At 35.9% G+C, this 21,209-nt stretch overlaps 3 protein-coding genes across 3 annotated transcripts in view; 1 reads left to right on the plus strand and 2 right to left on the minus strand.

The window, feature by feature from the left end:
* Positions 1-5,627: 5,627 nt before the first annotated feature.
* LOC108370927 (uncharacterized) lies at positions 5,628-6,134 on the plus strand. The gene has a single exon (XM_017626378.1). It carries the CDS (start codon positions 5,711-5,713, stop codon positions 5,939-5,941), a length of 231 nt encoding a protein of 76 aa, XP_017481867.1. The 5' UTR covers positions 5,628-5,710; the 3' UTR covers positions 5,942-6,134.
* A 101-nt stretch (positions 6,135-6,235) lies between these two features.
* LOC108370926 (uncharacterized) lies at positions 6,236-10,260 on the minus strand. Its single transcript, XM_017626377.1, has 3 exons — positions 9,888-10,260; positions 6,365-6,442; positions 6,236-6,304 (listed from the first exon to the last, which is right to left on the minus strand). Exons 1-3 carry the CDS (start codon positions 10,236-10,238, stop codon positions 6,236-6,238), a joined length of 498 nt encoding a protein of 165 aa, XP_017481866.1. The 5' UTR covers positions 10,239-10,260.
* A 106-nt stretch (positions 10,261-10,366) lies between these two features.
* dysc (whirlin protein dyschronic) overlaps positions 10,367-21,209 on the minus strand; it is a 23,841-nt gene continuing 12,998 nt past the window's right edge. The window contains exons 4-9 of the mRNA XM_017626379.1: positions 16,150-16,445; positions 15,755-16,075; positions 15,516-15,687; positions 15,082-15,192; positions 13,978-14,007; positions 10,367-10,636 (exon numbers count right to left, since the gene is read on the minus strand). Coding sequence (XP_017481868.1) covers positions 10,379-10,636; positions 13,978-14,007; positions 15,082-15,192; positions 15,516-15,687; positions 15,755-16,075; positions 16,150-16,445 — 1,188 coding nt within the window. The 3' untranslated portion in view covers positions 10,367-10,378. The remainder of the gene's footprint in view (positions 10,637-13,977; positions 14,008-15,081; positions 15,193-15,515; positions 15,688-15,754; positions 16,076-16,149; positions 16,446-21,209) is intronic.

Genomic DNA, 21,209 nt, shown 5'->3' on the forward strand with positions numbered 1-21,209 from the left:
TTATTTTAATCTTTCTTCCTCTATCTTCATCTATACTTTTATCGGTATCCTCATCTTCATTTTTTTCTTTGTATCTATCTTTGCTTTTCCCATATACCAAATGAAAGGAAAAGCCTTAAATTTTTCATTAAAGAAAACAGAAACAAAATCACTCCAGTGGTTTTCGAAAATTTTACTAATAAAAAAAAATTGCCAATTTTTCCAATTTTTTTTTTTTTTATTAAAATGCTCAATATTTGTTGAATTTATATGAAACGATAATATTTCTATTGCTTCAAAGAATTTATATTCTGAAAATGAGTTTTACCTGCAAACCATAAGTTTCTAGAGCACTTTAAAGGCTCAAAATTGGCCCCAAAGTAAGCCAATATTTACCGTTGTTTCTACGAAAGGAACCGAATTGGTTACTTACGAAAATGAATTTGTCGATAGGTTCGGAATTTTATCTATTAAACGCCACAATTTTTTTTTTAAATCGCTTCATTATTTCTCGTGCAATGAGCGTTTTCGCTAGTTTTTCGAAAATCTTTTATAAAGACGGTAGATGGCTCATTGGCCCAAAGTCACAGGGTTGTGAGTAATTACGTCTTTTCGCAGCAGGTATACTATTAGCCACTTTTCTCGCCAAGTAGTAGCGAAAAATTTATAATATGCGTTAAGGGTGATAAGGGTAAGGAAGAACGAGCTTAATAAATCTTAAACTTATTTTGTCCTGTCCGACAGCATATGATTTGATAAAATCACATGATATATATACGTTTGGCGCAAAACCAACCTTCTCCTCAAAATTGCAAAGTAATCCCTATTACTTCAATATCGATCGTACATTCAGATTTCATTCCGAGCTGTTTTAAATTAATCCACAGAACTTTTGGAGGAAGACTAGTATTACGTTTTGTTTGAAAATAACATCTTTTTGACAAGCGAGTGATTTTAGTTGCGGGGCTTAGAATGGGGTCCAAAACGAATTGGAAGCTTTTTTATAACATTTAATACAGCACGGTCATTTTCCTAACGTAAAACTATATGCAAGTCGCCACACAAGAGTATGTGTTCATAAATTGTGCTGTATTTATAGCTATTAAGAAATTTACAGGTGATAAGGGTTTAGTAAATTACAAAGTTTCTAATCTACTATGTTCTAAGATACGGGCGTAAAGAAAGTTTAAATGCATAATATCAATTCTCCCGGTAGACGTAGCTAATCATTTAGCTGAGTTGCTTATAAGAGAATTCACTTCAGTTCTGGTGCATACCAATTTAGGCTCTTCATTGGGCTTAGATGTATATATGTCCATACATATGAAATCTCAGTAAATAGTAATATAGCGCATACATATATTGCGCCACAACTTTCATTGGCGGAATTGTATAGCTCAGTTACAATAAATATTTGAAATTCCTTAAAGCTCACTGCAACTGACAAATTGATTACTCGTAAATAGCGTTGATTCTTAGTTGCTAGAGGTTGTTCGAACGGCGCATTGAAGAACAGCAACGGCATCCATAACACCAACACCATCACCCCCCCAGTATTAACATCACAGCCAGCTTGATTTTCAGCATCAACTGCTTGCTGTGCTTTAAATAACTAAAAGTACGAAGTACAGGGTAATTGAGGTCAGCTGTCAATTTATTTGTCTGACTTATATACTCATATGTATGTATGCACAGAAGAAATTAGAACTTTCATATGTTGGCGTAAGAAATACACATCAATTTCGAAAACACATCACCGAAATACACTACACTACATACATATGTATGCATATATGTTATTAGGTATGTATGTATGTGCTTAACTGCTTTTTTGGAGTACAGTTCTTCAAGCAGGCGCTAAGCAAAAGTAAAAAAAAAAAAAAACAAATTGTTAACCATTTTCAAAGATTGCCAGACACATTTAATTTTATTTGCTTGCTTTCTGCTTCGTCATGCTGACGATGATGATGATGATGATGTTGTTGATGAAGAACTTTGAAAAGCGCACAAAACCACAAAAGTGAAAAATTGAGTTGCATTGAACTTGACGTACCACACAATGTTAGCCGCCCAAACATGGACACCCAAACATGTTGTAACCTTATTGTGTTGGTGAAAAATGGCAACTAGCAACAATAATATTGAGTAAGTTAACAAAAATAGTGACAGCTGAGAAAAAAAAACCTTGAGTTGATTTAAGGCAAACGAAATGCNACTGAGGATGAGGGTGGTGGTGGCGGTGTGTCAGTGGTGCTACGAAGCGCACTCTTAACACAGGCACCCACACACATGCCTCTATGTGCCATACAAAGCTGACTGGCAAAGTGTCTGCATACTGTTTTTGCTACTGCCGTTACATATTTATGCTGTCGTGTTGCTATTTAGTTGCGGTGTAGTTGCATGCGGCAGCGTGTGACGGCAACTGTGCCGCTTGCCTTGCTGGGCTTTGTGCGCCGTTGTTGGTGTGGTTGCGGTGGCGGAAATTAATGTAATTGCGCGCAGCAAGTGAGTTTAAGTACAACATACGCTGGCGCTATGGGAATTTGTAGTGCCGCCCGCAATATTTTGCTGTTGTTGCGTTTAGTTTTTGTTACCCATTTACAGTTCACAGTTCACAGTTTTTGTGTCTAATGTGTAGCAAATGGGCGGCACTTGGCGTTTGACAAATATCGAGCACGTCACACTGACGCAGTGGCGCATTGACGGACGCGGCACGCAGACGTTGGGGAATGACAGGCGACGTGCGACTAACTAATAAAGCCACTAAGCCAGTTAGTTGTCGGCGCGCCGCCACTTAACCAGTCCTCGTCGTCGTCGTAGTCGTCCACCGGCTGGCTGGCTGGCTGGCTGGCTGGCGTGTCGCCGCCGGTTGCAATTGGTCTGATGTGGCGTCGACAGTTTGACTGCCTGCCTGCCTGCCCACAACTTTAGCTGCCATTTATTATGGCCTGTTATGGCTGCGGATTGCGCTGTTATCGCTCGCAATTACTTATTACTATTACCTACTACTGCTAATTTGTTGTTGTTAGACGTGTTTTTTCCTCGTTATTTTGTTCATTTTTCCCATTTTTTGTTTGCTTTGATTGCGACTAAAGTTGCTGAAATGCTTGCTGTGCAGGTTGTTAAGTTGCTGTTGTTGTGGTTTTTCATTTTCAGTGCTCAATTGTCGGTTTTCCTACTCGTTTTTCCGTTTCAATTTTGATGCTTGCTTCGCTGTTTTTCTACAACGCATTCGCTTTTTGTTACTGTTGTTGTTGTTGTTATTTCTGCTAACCATTGCTTTACTTTCACTTTTCATTCGTTGCATTTAACACATTTTTACCGGCACTTTAGCGTGAGGAGAGGACTGTTGCGACGGGTGGGTGTTGAGTGCAACGATATGTACGCTTGCTTCATGCTTCTCTGCTCATTTTCAAACACACGTAACTATGTGCATTCGCATGTATGTACATATGTACATACATATGTATATTCGTGCGTTTTTTGTAGCGTTGCAATAATTTTTGTTTACATTTATCATTTTTATAATTGGGCTGCAGCTGTTTTTGTAGCGAGTTTCGATAAGAAATATTTTAATAACATGTTTAATGTTAATTGTTGGTATCACTGGCGGATACAAAGTAGGGGCAATAGGAGCGAAAAAAATTTCGATTACAATATACTACCTCGACCGAGAAATTTGAAAAGAAATTAAAAAAAAAATCTTCAATCATAATCCCATTTTTTAGGCTTGCACAAGATTATTTATAGAATAAGAAAGCATGTAAATCTCTTAAATTAAAAATTACAACAATGGGTATGCAAATACTATGAACTTATAGATCTTGTCATCACTTTACGGCATTTACATTTTGGCAAGATTTGACCATTTGTCTTAATATTTTTTAATTTTCATTATTTGTTTATAAAAATATAGTACAAAATCTTTAAACAAAAGCATGTAAATCTAAGCATCTCTGTGCAACGTTTTAAAAAATCAACAAACTTTCGCGAAAATTTCGAACTTTTTTAATTTGATTGTTAAGATATATTTTGAATAAGCAGTTTTTTAGCCCATTCAATTATACTGCAAGTTTAAAGTAACTGATTTTTTGCATTTTATATATTTTTTTTTGATTTTGTTGACCATGTTAGCCATTTATCCCCTACAAAACATTGTCGATGATTTTTTTTGTTTTTGTTATATGGAAAAAATGAGCAACACCTTCGACGAAAAAAATTCCCAAAAATCAATGGTACTTGAAATTGGGATATAAAACTGCATACTCAAAATGTTTCTAAAAAATCTAATTAAAAAGCTCGAAATTTTTACGTTTGTTCATGTCTTTTTTTTAATTTTTCACCAAGATTGAAACTCGGATCGATATGGTTTCTGTTAAAAATATGTTATACCTTTAAAAAACAATAATTAAAATTACAAAACTTCAAAATAAATGGTGAAATCTTGGCAATATGTGAGTGTCGTAAAGTTATGATTAGAACTATATGTATGTATGCATGTGGAATCAAACTTTTTGGTACTACTTTTTTGTCTATTTCCGCGATGAATGCAGAAAATTTCACATTAAACTGTGTAACCAGACATTCGTAGGGGGATAACAGCAAAATGCGTAGAAAAAGCGCTTGCTGCGTTAGTTACCGATATCGCTAAGGAATTATACTATTTGGACATTGTCCTTCCTCGGAGAGCGGATAGATGAAGTTTTCGGGCTGATTATCGTGCATCTAGCGCCGAAGATTATTATCGGTAGGTAATATTTATGTCGCTATTACATAATATTTAGCTCGATGGCCGAGAAAGATTGCTGAAACATTTTTGAGTTGAACTATTACTTCCATACATACAAAATTAGGGAATACTAATCGGTATTGCAATTTCAGGGCACTGATGATGTGTGAATATCCATCGTTCTACTACTAAGGAGCCTTTCTGTCTGTATGTTGGTACCACTCATAGTTAGTAAAGTGCTTTTATCCTGAACACTCTCATATAAACATGTAGACATTTTTCAAATAACAAGCAACAACAATTTTCAGTGAGCATTTCTTTATTTCAGAGAAAAGTTGACTTAAAAACCAAAAATGAATGTTCATAAAAACTTGGAAAACTTTTGCACTTATTTCAATGGATTTTCACACTATAAACGGTTTGGGCAAGAGAAACGAAAGCGAATATACTTTATTTTAATCTCAAAACTTTTTATGAGGATTTGAAAACGCGCACTGAGGCCTTCACTTTTACTTCCAATATGTACAACATTGCCACAGCGCTTAGGTTGTACATTTTAATAAAATAATTTATTAAAATTGGTTAAAAAATACTTCTGTACTTCCGTAAAATGTGCTACGTATACTCCCACCAAGGAGTAAATAGCGTTAAATAAATAAATAAAAGTTCCAAGAAAATAAAGTCTTTATGCCAAACATTAAATGAAAATTTCATTTGGAATAAACAACCAGCTAAGCATCCAGTGATTAACGGCAAAAGACCTCAAATACTCAATCGCCATTTAATGCCAGTCTAATTCAATTTACTAGAAAATACCATTTTAAAAGCAATTAATTTAATCGCTCACAACGCTTATTTTTTAGATCTCGCTTTAAACCTGTACTTCATTATTTTTCTTTCTTCTTTTCATTTGCAGTGCTCGTACACTTCAACCAACAGCTAGCCGCACATCTTCTAGTTCAGCGGACATAGAGCCACCCAGCCACTCAGCAAGCCAACAGTATGGATTCTTACCTAACCGAAATCAAACAAATGCGGATACCTCGCCCGAAATATGAACCCAACGGTAGTCCGCCAAACAACTGGCATCGACTGGTACGCCCATACACACCGCCGCGCGACTACCATTTGCCAATCAATGATATAATCACCACTACGAGCACATTGCCACCAAATCGCAGCTGCCAAGGTGGAGCGGAGGAGTTTCGACCGACATTGCATGAAAAAATGTGAGCCGCACGAGTTTACTCCTCCACAATGACACCGCTATATACAATATAGATAAATGCAGACATACATATTCAACCAAACGCAGTGGTAACGAAAAACGGATTTAATCTCAATGTTTTTTTCATTGATTTAATTAATGAAATCAATTGGGGAAATATGAAGAATGCCAAGTGAAGCAGTTAAACGTAANTGAACTTTGTTACTATTGTTCCACTAAGAATTTATGAAACCAAAAGAGTCCGAAATGGGTCAGTCTAGTTGACCGCTCTCAGAATCATATTTATAAGGAAAAAATACTCATTTAAGATTCATAAATTTTGAACATTCAAACATTTTTTTCAAGGGATAAAAGTGTTTATTAAAGTGCTTAAGTATGTAATTAAGTAAGTAAGTATATTGTACGTGTATGCGCGTTTCACTACTCACCGCATCTTGTTCGTATTCCGAGTGTGGTATTTGAGTTTCACTGCCTCGACGGGACCTATGGTCATCACAGCCGTATTCCTAGAGACATATAAAAATAAGTAGATGATTGAAAATTAAAAGCAATGTGTTTAAACAAACAAAAAAAAAAACAAAAACAAAAACAATACGGACTACCAAAGAATTGTACTTCGAGATAAGAAAACAATAACAGTTTTACAACACACGCAGACACACAATTAAGCACTTAACTAATACTTTGAGCACTTTTCGGGAACTTAACAAAGTATATAAATTTTATCAACAAAACTCAGGAATATGTATGTAAGTGAAAAATATTCTCGTTGCCTTATTTGAAGTAGCTAAGAAAATAGTTTATTTTATTTTTTTTTGTGTGTTAATTAATCTTTTTTGAAATCATTGGTAAATTTGTCGACGAACGAATAAAGTTCTCTACACCTTACATATGTATAGAAAAACATTTCCCCTACATGTTTTTTCAACTAAAAATACCAATCCAATAAATTAATTGATAATTTTTTATATCGTTACCTTAATTGACAAAGGCCCCAACCATCACCTTTTTCGAAACTACGCTTTTGAGAGATTTTGATAGGAGGTATTAAAATACACCTTCAATAAAAATTGTGAAGTGTTAGTACCAAAAACAACGGAGTGCAATGACACTCTTTAAAAAGCCCTACCTGTTTTGATACTCTTTTTATAATATTTTTCGCCTCCCCTTTAAAATAAACTAAAACTTGTTGGTTAGAGCCTTTGTCAATTAAGGCAACGATATGCATATACATATATATATTTTTTATAGAATTTTCGAAAATATGAAGCTGTTATTTTCGAATACACACAACCAGAGTTTGAAGAAATTAAAATAGAGTTTAACACGCATACAATCACAACAAAATGTGAACACATACATAGGCTACATTTATGGGAACGTTTGTTTGTAGTAAATGGCAATATTCTCATCACAGTTTCGATATTTTTGAAAGCTTTCTGTATTTCAAGTGATTATTTGCATCAAAAATCATCTCCAAAAAAATCCCATAAACGTAGTAAACCAATTGAACGCTTGAAAGTGAGGCCTGCACTAAATTTTCGTTAACTTAAAAACTGATAATTTTAAAACTTTTATGTCCAGTTTTTTGGCCATTACCACAAACTGGATATCAAACTTTAGTCATATAAAGATTAACATAATTTCTTGGCACTTTAAGAGCTGCGAAAGGTACGGGAACCTGGAGAAGTGCAACGTGGTCTAGGTTCAAAGCACTGACCGCGGCTACCATACACCCCAGCTGAAGCAACATGAAGTTGAGACTGAAATGATACAAAACGGAGCGGATATCCATCCGAAAATTTGCTTCAAATGGCCCCATACTGGTTGCCTTTAACTCAAGCTGTCCAGTCTCTAAGCCAAAGGGGAGGGGTCTCAGGAAGGAGGTGCACAGACTTTTCAATCGGACAAAGCGCACGGGGAACTGAGACTAAGAAGAAGGAGGTAAGAAATGCCAAGCGTAGCAGTTTCAGGTCCTTTTGTGAGAGCATTTCATCTACCCTTTGGCTGCTGTTTATATTGCGCAAAGCCTTGGCGAAGGACGACACATAACCACAGACTAGCCATAAGGCTGCCAGATGGTACTTATTCTGGTAATGAAAAGGAAAGCGCACTGGCTTTGTTTGAACGATAAATTCCGCAAATGGATAGCTAGGCTGCTACATACCAGGATTGCTGAAACTGGAGTCGCAGACAGCGTAGTAGAACTCCAAACAACAAATGGTTGCGCGCAGGGAGGAGTTCTCCTTTCCTTTGGAGTTTAGTTGTGGCAAAAACTCACTGAAAATGGCGTCCGCTGCAAAGGGGACCCGGGTGTCATAGTTATTATTGCTAGGTGGAAGCTCGTGAGTTCCCTCTGCGACATAGTTCAAAGAGGACTTAACCAGATAAAAAGAGGTGGTGTGCTGAGGTAGGGTTTAATATTAATCCATTTAAGACAGCCATTGTCCCTTTTACCAGGAAAATAATTCTATAGGGAATGAGGAATCTGGTCTAGGGTGGGGTCGTGGTCAATATCGTCACACAGGTTAAGTGTCTGTGTCTTATCCTGGACTCGAAACTTCTGTGGAGGACTCATGTTGAGGTGCTCACTTCCAGGGCTACGAGAGCGCTGATGGTGTGCAAGCATCTAGCGGGAAATACCCAGGGGTGCACAGTAACAATAACAGTAACTTATGGGGCGGTGGCTTGGGTACCACTCCGGCAACGGCAAGGCAGTCCTTTGATGGGCCATTACAGGCTTAGAGGCTACTTGTTTAATCGAAGGATCTGGTAACGCGACTTATGTCGCACCTTTGACTCCGCCAAAGACACACCATTGCACCTGCTCTTGGAGTGCGAGGCCATTTCATGAAGAAGGGAGAGGTGCTTGGGAAATATATGGGCGAGTGAAGAGCCCCGGGATCCATTCTAAAATTCATAGTCTCTGGGGCTGAATTCAGTGTTGCGATTAGCTAAGGGCACAATAGACCTACTGGTCGCCGTGCTTACCCTACGCATCTATCTATATAACTATCTAGCCTCTGTTAGCTACGATCTGGAACTGGTTTTAAAATTACGAAAAAATATATGCTAAGTTTTTAGTTTTAAAAAATGTATTTTCAGTTTCTGTATTTTCAACAATTTTTACCCAGTTTCTACTTTCAAGCGTTCATTTGTAAAAATAAAATGACAGAGTGTCAGTGATAAGATGAAACGGGCTCCATAAAACACATAACCTAGGTTAGGAAACAAATTCCCTCTATAAAGGTGTACCTAACTGATAATAAAAAATAATCGAAATCGAATGTCAATTTTTTCAAAAGTTTAAACAGCAAACTACAGATGTTCCAAAGAACAGCTGAATTTTTCCTGTTAACCAGATCAGTTGTGATTTGAAATTTAAGAGCGAAAAACTATGCATGTGTGAAAGAGCTAAATAGATGACTAAATAACGCATACCACTTGTGAGAGGGAGAGAAGAAGAATAAGCGTTGCTCAAATGAAGTAAGGAACTATTAAAAGAGAGGTGGTGGGAGAGTGAGAAGTTGCAAGTGTACACGTACAAGTTGATAAGCGTGAGGTAGCTGTAACAGATAGTTGAAAGCGGTATTTCAAATAAAAGTAGCATTGCGCTTTGCTATGCGTTAGCGTGAGACAGCGATAAGTGTCTATTTAGTAATTATTTTTTTGCGATTTCATTTGTACGATTTAAAATTTCTGTNAGCAAGTGTACGCGTACAAGTTGATAAGCGTGAGGTAGCTGTAACAGATAGTTGAAAGCGGTATTTTAAATAAAAGTAGCATTGCGCTTTGCTATGCGTTAGCGTGAGACAGCGATAAGTGTCTGTTTAGTAATTATTTTTTTGCGATTTCATTTGTACGATTTAAAATTTCTGTCAATCAAAATTTATAACACTTTTTATGGTTTTAAATTGTGCATCACAATTTGGGTTTTTTTTTTTTGTTCACCTGATGCTGATTGTCATTTGGTTGGTTGTTACTATCGCCCGTGGCGTATGCTTTTTTCTGATTTGATTGATTGTTTATGTCCAACGATGATGCATGCTGTTGTTGTTGCTGCTGTTGCAATGCCATTTTGCTAGGCGTATTGGTGCCGATCGTTTTTGTATTAGCTGCGGCTACGGCTGCGGCGCAACGTGCCTCCCGCTCCCTCTCCCGTTGCGCCGACGCAGCTGAGCCACTTCCCAAATGACGCAATGATGAATGATGATTTGGTGGTGGATGCGGATGCGGATGTGGATATGACGCTGGATGATGGTAATAGTGGGGTGAGCGATGCAGTACGGGGCCGGCAGACATGGGACGGTAGGGCAACTGTAGCGCTGGCCTATAAATGTATGGGTCACCCACCGTAAGGTGTAAACAAGGCGACCATGTGGATAAATAGTTACCAAAAGCAAACAATAAAAGACATGGAAAATTTCCAGGAAATTTCAATGTTAAAAAGGACACAGGGAAAGAAAGAGATATAAAGAGGGAAGAAGAGAAGAAAGAAAACATTGCGGTGTATGCAGAAGAAAAATAAAGAAATTTTCGTTATAAAAAATTTTACTGCATCTTCGGTTTGCTTTTTCTTTTGTTTTCTTTTTAAGTTTTCTGTACCGATTCTTCATGTCCGACAATGTCATGCCTAGCCCAGAGTCCGATGAGGGACTGCGTCCAGTGGCCGCGCTTACTTCCAAGTCAACATCGGTTACCTGCAGATACATATGTAAGGCAATGCAAGTAGTTTACAAAAGCTTTTGAAGGAAACTGAGTTGAGTAGAGAGACTGTACTGTCAATGGCTCGACCTACTTAATTGCCCGCACACATTGTACATATTTGTATGTATGTATGTACGTAGTATGTTTGACTAAATTATGCTTTAAATAAGTACTTAGTAGTGTTTTCTTTCTTTTCATAAATTTTAAATTAAATTTTTTTATTTGCGGCAATAAACCTCTACGGAAAGTAGCAGAGTGAATAGAAGAGAGAGAGACAGGACAGCGTTAGTATGTAAATATATGCAGGTCCATTGGTATGTACGAGTATGTGTTTGCAGTGGTTATTTGTGGTGGCAGCATTAAATAGATTGGATTATATTGTAAGACCTAATGAGGCCAGTGCACTTTTATTACGGTACTGGATGGCGGCGGTTGGTGATGTGCGCTAAGACATTTTGTGAAAGGCGGATTTGAAACGAATTTGCTGGGTGAATTATTGGTGCTGTAGGTGAAGGATTTTTTGCCGATTTGTTCTTTGCAGAAGTGACACAATTTTGCATTGGTGAGTGATAAGATTTATGGTGATATAGCGTATCATAATGAGTGCGAATATATTGCAAGGATTTACTACATACTTAAAAAAAAATTTTATTAAAAAATAAAGTGAGGTAAAATAATAAAAAAATTAAAAACAATAATAAAAATAAAAGAAAAACATTTTTTTTTGGAATTTTATAACACTTAAACAAATCTGAAAATATTTACTTTTTTTAAGCATTGCAATATTTTTTTTTTTAATTTTCGAAACATTTTTTTTGGTTTTAAATTTTGAAATTGTTAGGTTTTTGTTGTATTCTTCAATTACCAAAATGTTTTTCGGGAAATTCCGACTTCTTAGAAAAGTTTTAATTTAACAAAACAAAAAATTAAGAAATATTTCGCTAGATTACAGTGAAAAGTTGTATAATTTTTATCGCTTTTCTTTTGCTTTAAATGCGAAAAATGCTGAATTCAATGTTTTGCGAAATTCTCAGAGAAAATGTCTATAAGAAGCTATTTCCTCTCCTGTAAAATTTGTAAAAATGCACTTATCAACTTTTCACTCAGCTAGCGATTTAAGGAAGTGTTTAATGCAGTGATATGCTTTCAAGAACGAATGACATCATGTAAATGATTTTAGTTTGAACCAATGACTATTTTAAAAATTTAATTTTTTGATTTCTTATAGGAAAAAGTTATTTATTTTACTTCAAGTTAATACGAAAAGTGAAGCTGGCAACTTGCTTTGATATGCAGATGCAGTAGTATTAGTGGTACTCTGTTTACACTCCCCTGTAATTGTCTTTCCTAACTACTTGTTAAACACCGCTTAGATTATTTTTGTGCACAAAAAATTTGGTGCAAAAAGGCGAAATCTCTGACATTTACAACATTTATGTAGTAAAATATTTGAAAAGCCTTTTTATAATCGGAAATAGAAAAGTGAAAATGCTTGAAGGTTTTTTTTAAATATCAATGAATATTGAAGAAGCGCAAAATTAATGCCTTAAATCAAGGAGTTTGCTATAAATTTTACATAATTTGAAATTTTTTCCAAAAATTTGCAAGAACTTGAATTGAAATTTTTTACAGTTTTTTTTTTATCTAACAATCATAAAAATTGACATTAAAATTTTATTTTAAAAAAATTCAAATTTTTTCCGGAAAATTTTGAAGGTATATATGTATATAGAATATTATTCGAAAAATATTTATTAAAAAGCTCTGAATATTTTATAAAGAGTATGATTTTTTTCGAAAACTTTCGAATTTTTTTCGAAAATTTGAAATTTTTTTAATTGAGGCTAAAAATAATTTAGTATTTTAGAGTATTTCAATTTTAAGCGTAAACATTTGAATTTGCTATTTAACATTCAAAAATATTTTAATTATTTTCCGGAAAATTTTGAAAAGTTTAAAATTATTTTTATTATATAAGTATGATTTTTTCAAAAAATCTTGATTTTTTTTTTGAAAATTTTAAACTTCTTTCACAATTTTATTTTGAATCAAAGTTAAGAAATATTAAAAATTGACATTCGAATATTTTTAACACTAGAGCGTGACGGGGGTTGCCAGTAACACAACAAAAGAAGAGAAATTTTCGTAGTAGGAGTAATGGGAAATTTTTCTATGATTCGCTACTTAATTAAAACTATGTTTTAACACTTGGGCTATGGCGCTTTTATCTAACACCTCTATAAAAGCTATGTGTGTGATATGCTGCTTAAGGTTATTAATAAAATATTACGCTATTCATCAAGGACTTTTCAAACTCATTGTTGACGGCTTTAAATTTGCAAAGCTTTATTGAAAATATTGTTTTTAAGTGAATAAACTTATTGGTTATGAATTGTTGTATTTGCTGGTAGCTTTAATTTGATTATTTTTCTCATAAAATGTTTTTTTTTTGTATTTTTTTTTTTGTTTTTGGCATAGCGCTGCTAAGCGCATGCTTTGACATATCAAATCAATATATGTATTTGTTAGCAAATTGTAACAAAATGCTCAGCAAAAATTATGCACTCTTTGTATGTTTCTATTTTATTTGTTATGGTAATAAGTGTATCACGTGTACAATGTAATTGAAGTAATATAATAAGTAGATTTATTATTTTTTAGTTTTTTTCTGTGTTTTCTCTATTGATTTGTCTGCATTATTGTCTTTCAGTTTGTTAGTGTCTCATTTTTAATTGAGAAGTATATTTTTGTCTTTGTATAGTACAGTGTATAAATTTCTAACAGAAAAGCAATCACAACTACAGTATTTTCTAGTTTTCTTCATTATAAACAACAACAACAATCGAATTTATGTTTGCTTTGAGTTTGAGTTACTGGGCAGATTCGTTACAGTGGAAGAAAAACATAAATAATTATTAACAATCTTTAGCGTAAAAATTTTAATTGGCTATTTTTAACTGTTCAGTATTGTTTATACACATCGAGTTTGACTAATAAAAGATACAACAATTACATTACAACAACAATTATAGTTAACATGCCTTTTTGTTAAATTACATATGTATGTAAATACGTTTATTAACTAGTGTTAATATGTATAATATTGTCAAGCAAAGATAGTTAGATATTTATATTGAGTGGTTTTTTTTTTTTGTCAGTATACGGGCTAATAAGGTTAGAGTAGATAGTACGAAACGCTTAGTGTATAGAACTATTTTGAGTTTGTATCTTTAATTTTTTCTTTGTAGTCAGAAGACAACATTTATGGACTTGAGTAAGGATGCTAGTAGTAAATAGTGTCTGTATCGTAGAATAAATCTTCTAAAAAGCTTACCGGTAAATCACGTGCGGGTTCTCCTTTACGCTGTGGTGATGAGTGAATAAAGAGGGAGAAAGGTAGAGAACAATAAAGTAACAACATGTTTTAGCTACGCTCTAAAGTTATCTACCTAATTCGGCATGGAAACGAAGCTACGAATTACTAGTTTTACTATTAGTTCATTGTTAAAAACAAAAAAATCTAGTTTAGAACTTTAAACAAACAGCCCGTAAATTGATCCATAAGCGCCTCAGATACATTGCAGATTATATGTAGTTATATTGACTTACAACATCATTAAAATATTTTATGCACCGTTTGAGAAGTGCATATGCGCATATTTCTGCACAAAGTAGCTCAATGAAATAATACTATTGCATATGCAAGTACTTCAAGACATACTATAATATTTGCTCATCTAACAGCTTATCAGATGTAAAATCCTTGCGTGGACATTCTAGAAATCGCTCCGCTTCATTTTGAATGCCATAAAAGTCCAAGTGAATGACAGGCTCGTCTAAAAATTTTAAACAAAACTCATGGTGTCATGCGCTGCTATGCCCCTGGGATGGTTGTAAGTCAGGTGATCTCCGACTTTATTCTAATGGCGATTCCGATAATAACGGTGCTTTTACTACATCACGAGGCTTTGTTGTCGTTGGCAATTGATGCCCCATAAAAAAACAAAATTAATCTAAGCGCACCTGCCTCAAGTTTTACAGCGGATATCTGCCCGTGTCCGTGAACATCGATTAAGGGTTCATCTTTAACCAATGAGCTGTATCTATTTACCATCGCAGAATTACCACCCGTTCTTTCACAATATTACCTTACATAAGATTCAAGAATTGCAAAATACATAAATCAGAAATCATAGGGGAACGTTTCTTATTTTTTAACTAACTTGTGGCTCATTTAAGGATTTAAGACGATTCGACCTGTGGACTATTAGATACGTTCTTTTTAGTAATAGTTGCCTACAATGAGAGTTCTAAAACTAACGACAGTTGCTATTGCACTATTTCCCTCTTTTTGTTTTGGTATTTTCATATTTCTTGGGCTCAAAACCTCATTACTAATTTTATTCTAAACCAGGAATTCAAAAATTATTTCACTCACCCTGTGCCTCTCCACGCTATAGGGATCACGTTCTCTACGATAAACAAGCTCATCGTATCGCGCACGATCCTCTGGGTATATGAGTTCACGTAGTTCCGTCACTAACGTATGCTAAAAAGAGAAGAATTGCTTTTAGGAATAACCCAATTCTCGGGAGGGTTCTGCAATTCACTTCCGAATGAATTACAACCAAAGCCATTTTGAATTCAAATTGAATGGGGAATCCACTCGGAAGTGAATGACAGAACCTCTATGGCTATCTAAAAATAAAACTAAGGATAAAGTCGACTATGCCACTGTAAGCAAGCGGCAAGTATGTTAGTTTTGACTTTGCATATTTTAATGCCGATACTTTGTTATCAATATCTTTGTAGTCGACTGTGGCTCTCCTTAAATAATAGCTTAAGCGACAGTTATCAATTGCTTTCACTTACCTTCTCGTATGTGTCAAGCATTTCTAATAAAACGGCAACAAAGGCATCTATGGTCATCGCTCTCGCAGCATATTCGGCAATATAGTAGGAGAGACTTGCAAATTGATGGCGTGGCAGAAGAGAGCGTGCCTTCTCCTCCACCATTGCGGTTATTTGACCTTTTCGACGTGCTCTGCAAAATACAAATAAAAGTTGAGCATCTAAAGATTTGTAAAGCTTAACGAATGTAGACAACTGACCTCGTCCCCGTCGGACTATACGCGTCCCAAGGCTCCATTTCAATGGATGTACAGGAGTGTGGCACTTTACCGACGTCGCGTATCACAAGCGACATACGTTTATGGTATTTCAACTGACTGACCGCTTCGTCGTGTGTCACGTCAAGAAATGACTGCCCGTTGACCTCGAGTATCTCGTCGCCGACCATAAGGCCAGCTCGATCAGCGACACTGTCCTTATCGACGCCGGTGACGAAGATGCCGAGGCCGTATTCAACGCCACCACGTATCATGAGACCTAGCGATTGCCCCGGTTCAATGAGCAGCTCAACGCGTCGTATTCTAGAGAAATATATATATAAAGGAATCAGTGATTTTGGGAATAGAAAAAACATTTGTATTGTAAGTGGGCACACCTTTCTCGACGATCAGTATGCCGTCCACCATACTCCATGGGCGGCGATGCGGGACGACCATGTCGGTCCATCCAGGAACATGTCTGACGAAATGGCAAACCGCTGCCACCAATCATCGTCGCTCCGGGTGGCAAACCAGCCGCAGATTGTGGCAGTAGTGGCGCCATCGATGCGTACATGGGATCCCGCGATGAAGGTGGACCGAAGCCGTGCAATGGCGCGTGGGAGTTGAGCGTCGGTGGCGAGCGTACCGTCATACTGATTTGACGTGATGATTTCAATATCTGCACACATCTCTGCGTTAAGAAAAAATTTGGCAATAGAAGAGACAAAAGAGAAAAGAGAAGGAGGAGCACAGACGAATAAACGATAAAACGAAATAAACGAACTCAATTTGAAATTATTAAGTGGAATGAAATAAAAAGTAAATAATAGCAAAAAGTGAACAAAGGACACACAAAAGCAAGTCTTACAGGAAACTATGCCAAATCAACGACAAAGGAAAGGAAACTAAGTAGAAGAAATTGAAAAACGTGAAAACTGAATTTTAAAGCAGCTTTGTGTGTCAGTGCTGTATAGATGTGCAGTGCTGTCTGTCTAACTGTTTACTTATTTTTAGTTGTATTTGTATTTGTGTGGCAAGGTAACACAGTGCAGTGCAGGAGTGCGAAGGCTGGGAATAGCAGTGGGAACTCAGGTAGGACTTTATAATCGAAATTCCCTGTTTCCACACCAACAAAAAAAAGATTTTTGTATTAAATTATGGAACTCGTAGTACGAAATGGACTAATTTGCACGCCTACTAAATCGAAGACTCTCAAAACATAGCTCCTGGTGGATAAGTATATTGATAAGTATATGTAAGTCGAAACATAATCCGCGGGCAGACCTATTAGGCTTTCTAAAGATCTTATATAAAATTTTAATAAGCCAAACGCGGGGAACAGCTTTCCGAGGCATATTTTTTATGGGCATGCAAGGCTCAAAAGCTCTCTCTGATCATCGCTGATTTGGACGCGCGATCTTTAAAAGCTCTCTGTGGTCTTGACTTTAAGCTTTTTAAATCTCTCCTTTGATTTCATATGAACTTATTCAATACATTTAAGTCACTTACGTCTAGTGATGGCACGATTAATCGAATAACCGATTGAAATCGGTTATTTTCATTCGATTAATGACTTAATTGAATCGAAAATTTCATTTCGATTAACTTTTAAGACCTTTTATCGAAATAGTTGTGCATTTTATAATAAGCCGAGGCCATACCAATAAAGTATGACACTTCAGGGAAAGTGCTTTTGTTAGTGCGAAATTTTAAATATGTGGCAGCACTGATGCTGTACGAGTAAATACTACCAAAATAGTGTTTTGTAAGCTTGTAAAATATAAATAAGGCTTCGCCGTGGTAAATTGTGACTAGAGCTTAACTAAACCGAGTTTAAAAAAAAACAACAAACTCATTGAACGAAAATGGTTTTAAAGACGGAATGAAAATCAGAGAACTCAATTGAAGATACACAAAAAGACATAACAAAAGGAACAACTTATCTATTGCCAATTTTTTCTCATTGTGTATTAAAAGTGTCGGAGGAAATTGTCTCACATGGCCAATAGTTTAGTCAATTCGTATTCAACTCATTTTAATAAAAAATTGGAAATTTAGAATTTTCGCAGGGAAATTGGTTGGTTTTGTTATTTGAATACATATCATTAATATTGGTACTTTTTATAATAATATATTCTTGTAAACATTTGTGACGGATGAAATGTACGAGTACGAGTGCGTGAGGGAATGAGTGAGAGTGCGGCAAGTGAAGTGATTTTTTTGAATGCATGAATGGGATTGACTCTACATTTGACTATTTATCAAAGTCTATGTATTGGTGGCTAATGACAACTGAAATGAAGTGAAAGCTACTATGATGGTAGTGACCGTAATCTTACAATTTTAAATATACTAGCGTAAATATACAGCTTCTCCAATCCATATTTGGCTTCACAAATGGAAATATCTACACTCCACCTCCGAAGTACAATCGGAGGTTTGCCATTTTCTGCCGAGCGGAGACCGCTATTAAAATGAAAATATTTTTCGGGCTGCCTCCATAGATGCAGGCCCACTTAGACTCTACTAAGCCGTCCATTGTGTTGCCTTTAAGAGTGGAGACGACAAAGAACGCAAGGAGATCTGAAGAAGTGTGGGAGGGTATGGAAAGAGGGGGAGGTAAGGAAGAATGACACCTACGGCTTTATGCAGGAGAAACGCTCCGTGCGCGCAACAAAACTCTTCAATCGACTGATGCCCATTCTCGAAAACTCATCGGGAGTACGAAAAAAATGCAACCCAATGGGCTTAAACCTTAGGCTCGCAAAGGCGGGGCAGCAGAGCAATAGGTGTTGAGATGATTCCAACTCATCATCCATAATGTTCAGCCTACGGCATGCTTACCTATCATGCAGTGACCAGTTATCACTCCCAGTCTCAAGAGCTCTCATCTCGCACAGAAAAAGAGCACATTTAGGCCACCATTGGCCCGTCGGGATACCATATTAGAGACTCCTTATGTCCCTCCTCTTACCTTAAAAATGGAACCACCTTAGAAATGGAACCCCATATAATAAAATTGGCTTGAACACTTAGTGGAACATATTTTCATAAAGCCAATGAACTACCTTCGGCGAGAGACCACAGCGCTTTCCAATGGCCGCGGTATAACAATACAAGGGAACTGTAGCCTTCTTGACCCACTCCTCTACTTCAGCCTTCGAGAAAAGCTTACTGTCAAGGATCAAGCCCAAGTACTTCACCCTGTCAGGGAACCTTAGAGGAAGATCTCCCGTTGCAGGATGCCAGAAATTCGCTATATTATATCTTCTAGTACAAAGAACAAGCTGCGTTTTAATGGAGTTTACACCCAGCCCACAACTAGAAGCTCAGTTCTAATCCAAGCTTAGTGAACGATACATAAGTATTTCCCGAAACTTTCCTTTTAATATCAAAGCTACATTACCAGCATAGGCAACCAACCCCCTTGCGGGGGGCCTCTACTCACACATCCCAGATTGAAGCGCCGTCCTACTTTGCTGAGACAGTTCTGTTGCAAAGTAAGCGGTAAATAAACATTAAAAGGTCGACTCCGACCTCTAGTTTGTTTAGGGAGTTACTGCAGCCTCAGTCAAAACATTATTAAAAGCCCCTTCGATATCAAGGAAGGCGCCGACCGCAAATTCTTTTAGCGAAAAGGTCTGCTCGACACTCTCAAGGGCTAGTTTAACAGAACTGCCCTTGCAGTAGGCATGTTGATCCAAGGAAAGACGCTCCCTGAGCATCCCGCTTCTTAAGTGCAGATCGACCAGTATCTCCAGCGCCTTAAAGTGAAACGAGGAGAGACTTATGAGCCTGAAGTCCTTGGGAACATTAAAAGGGAAAGTTAAAATAAGACCAAACTTGATTTTCTCCCTGATATTTTTATGTTTGTTTAACTTTTGATGTAAAAAAATTTTAATTTTGGTAATGACTTCATCCCAACATAAGCATTTTCACGGCATGAGAACTATGTAAGATAAACGGTATATACGGATTTTTCTTAATTTCAAAATCAGGAACAGTTTTTTTGGTTTAATTGAAAAATTTCGAATAACTCGAAAACCGGCTTTGGAAAAGGCGATTAATCGAATACTCTACTTTTACCAGGCACTTGTTATGTACAACCAGAAATAAGAGGCGCTTATGTGTTCTTCTTTCGTCGAAAGCCATACCGGGGTGGCGAAAGTGTTTATCATCACTTTAACTTTCATTAGCACATTGCAGAAAGTTGACCTATAATTACCACAATAAATGTAGATTATTATTGTCATGTTATTGACATAGTAGCCGCCGTTATTTTCGCTAACGGTCATTTTGAACAAATTCGGTCATTTGCTGCCAAATTTTTTGTTTAAACGTGTGGCCTGATTTCCAGCAAAATGATTTGAAATCGCGAAAAATACAAATGTATGCCCGCATGTGTAAATATATGCGGCTTATGTGAATTTTCACACATTTATGCATATTTGATTGCCCAGCAGTAAAGTCTGTTTCTATAGCATGGATTTCGAATCAGTTATGAAGGCCCATAAAATAAATTAAAAGAAAAATTGCAGGCTTTGTCAAGTGGTTTTTTGGCAAATTTTCTCATACGTACATATTATGTACATAGATATGCACAAAAGCATTCTTCGACAGAAGGGTGTTTTTGGTCGAAAATGATGGCACACTTATATGGAAAAATGCATTATCTTCAGTTTTGTTTTAAGAACAAGACTCCATCGCGAAATTGTATTTAAATAAAAACTTAAAAATAATATACTAAAAAAATTAAAAATAACCACTTGTGCTTCTATGCTTAAGTAATTTAATATTGGCGTGGAAGATTTTACACAGTATTCCTTATATACATACATATATATTAATTTCTTCATGTACATATATAACAATTTTAGAATAAATTTCGAGTGTGCCAATAAAAACTGTAAACATGTACTTTTAGTTTCTTAAATCATTGGCAGCTTTTAATCATGGTATTTTTTTGCATTTAGTAGCACATTAGTTTTTTTACACCATATTCGTTCGTTTTGGCAAGAGTGACATTTTTACCGTATAATTTTAACATTTTAAAGTATATTTAATTAATCAAAAAATCAATGTAGCTTCGTCAGATATTCAGCATGCTTCAATTTTTTTTATAATTTGGTGGCACACTCTCGAAATTTCACAGATATGTTGTATATCATGCCAACGTTCATTGCCTCTTATATGAGCTTTCTATTTAAAAACTTCCCAAAGTTATTAAAAAAAAAAACAATTATGATTTTTTCAAGTGACAATGAATTAGTAATTTCGATACTTTTTCGCCTAAATAAACGTTAAAATTAACTTGTTAAAATACTTGATTAATTATTTTATTATCATACTTGTTTCTAGACCTCCATTGATTGAAATATATGCAAGAAAAATGCTTTAGAGTTTTTTTTACGAGAAAAGGACTCGAGAACACTTTTAGTGCCTTTTCACTCATCTT

The sequence above is a fragment of the Rhagoletis zephyria genome, unplaced genomic scaffold (genome assembly GCF_001687245.7).
Source record: "Rhagoletis zephyria isolate East Lansing unplaced genomic scaffold, Rhagoletis_zephyria_1.1 Rzeph_scaffold_04584, whole genome shotgun sequence".
Classification (NCBI taxonomy): domain Eukaryota; kingdom Metazoa; phylum Arthropoda; class Insecta; order Diptera; family Tephritidae; genus Rhagoletis; species Rhagoletis zephyria.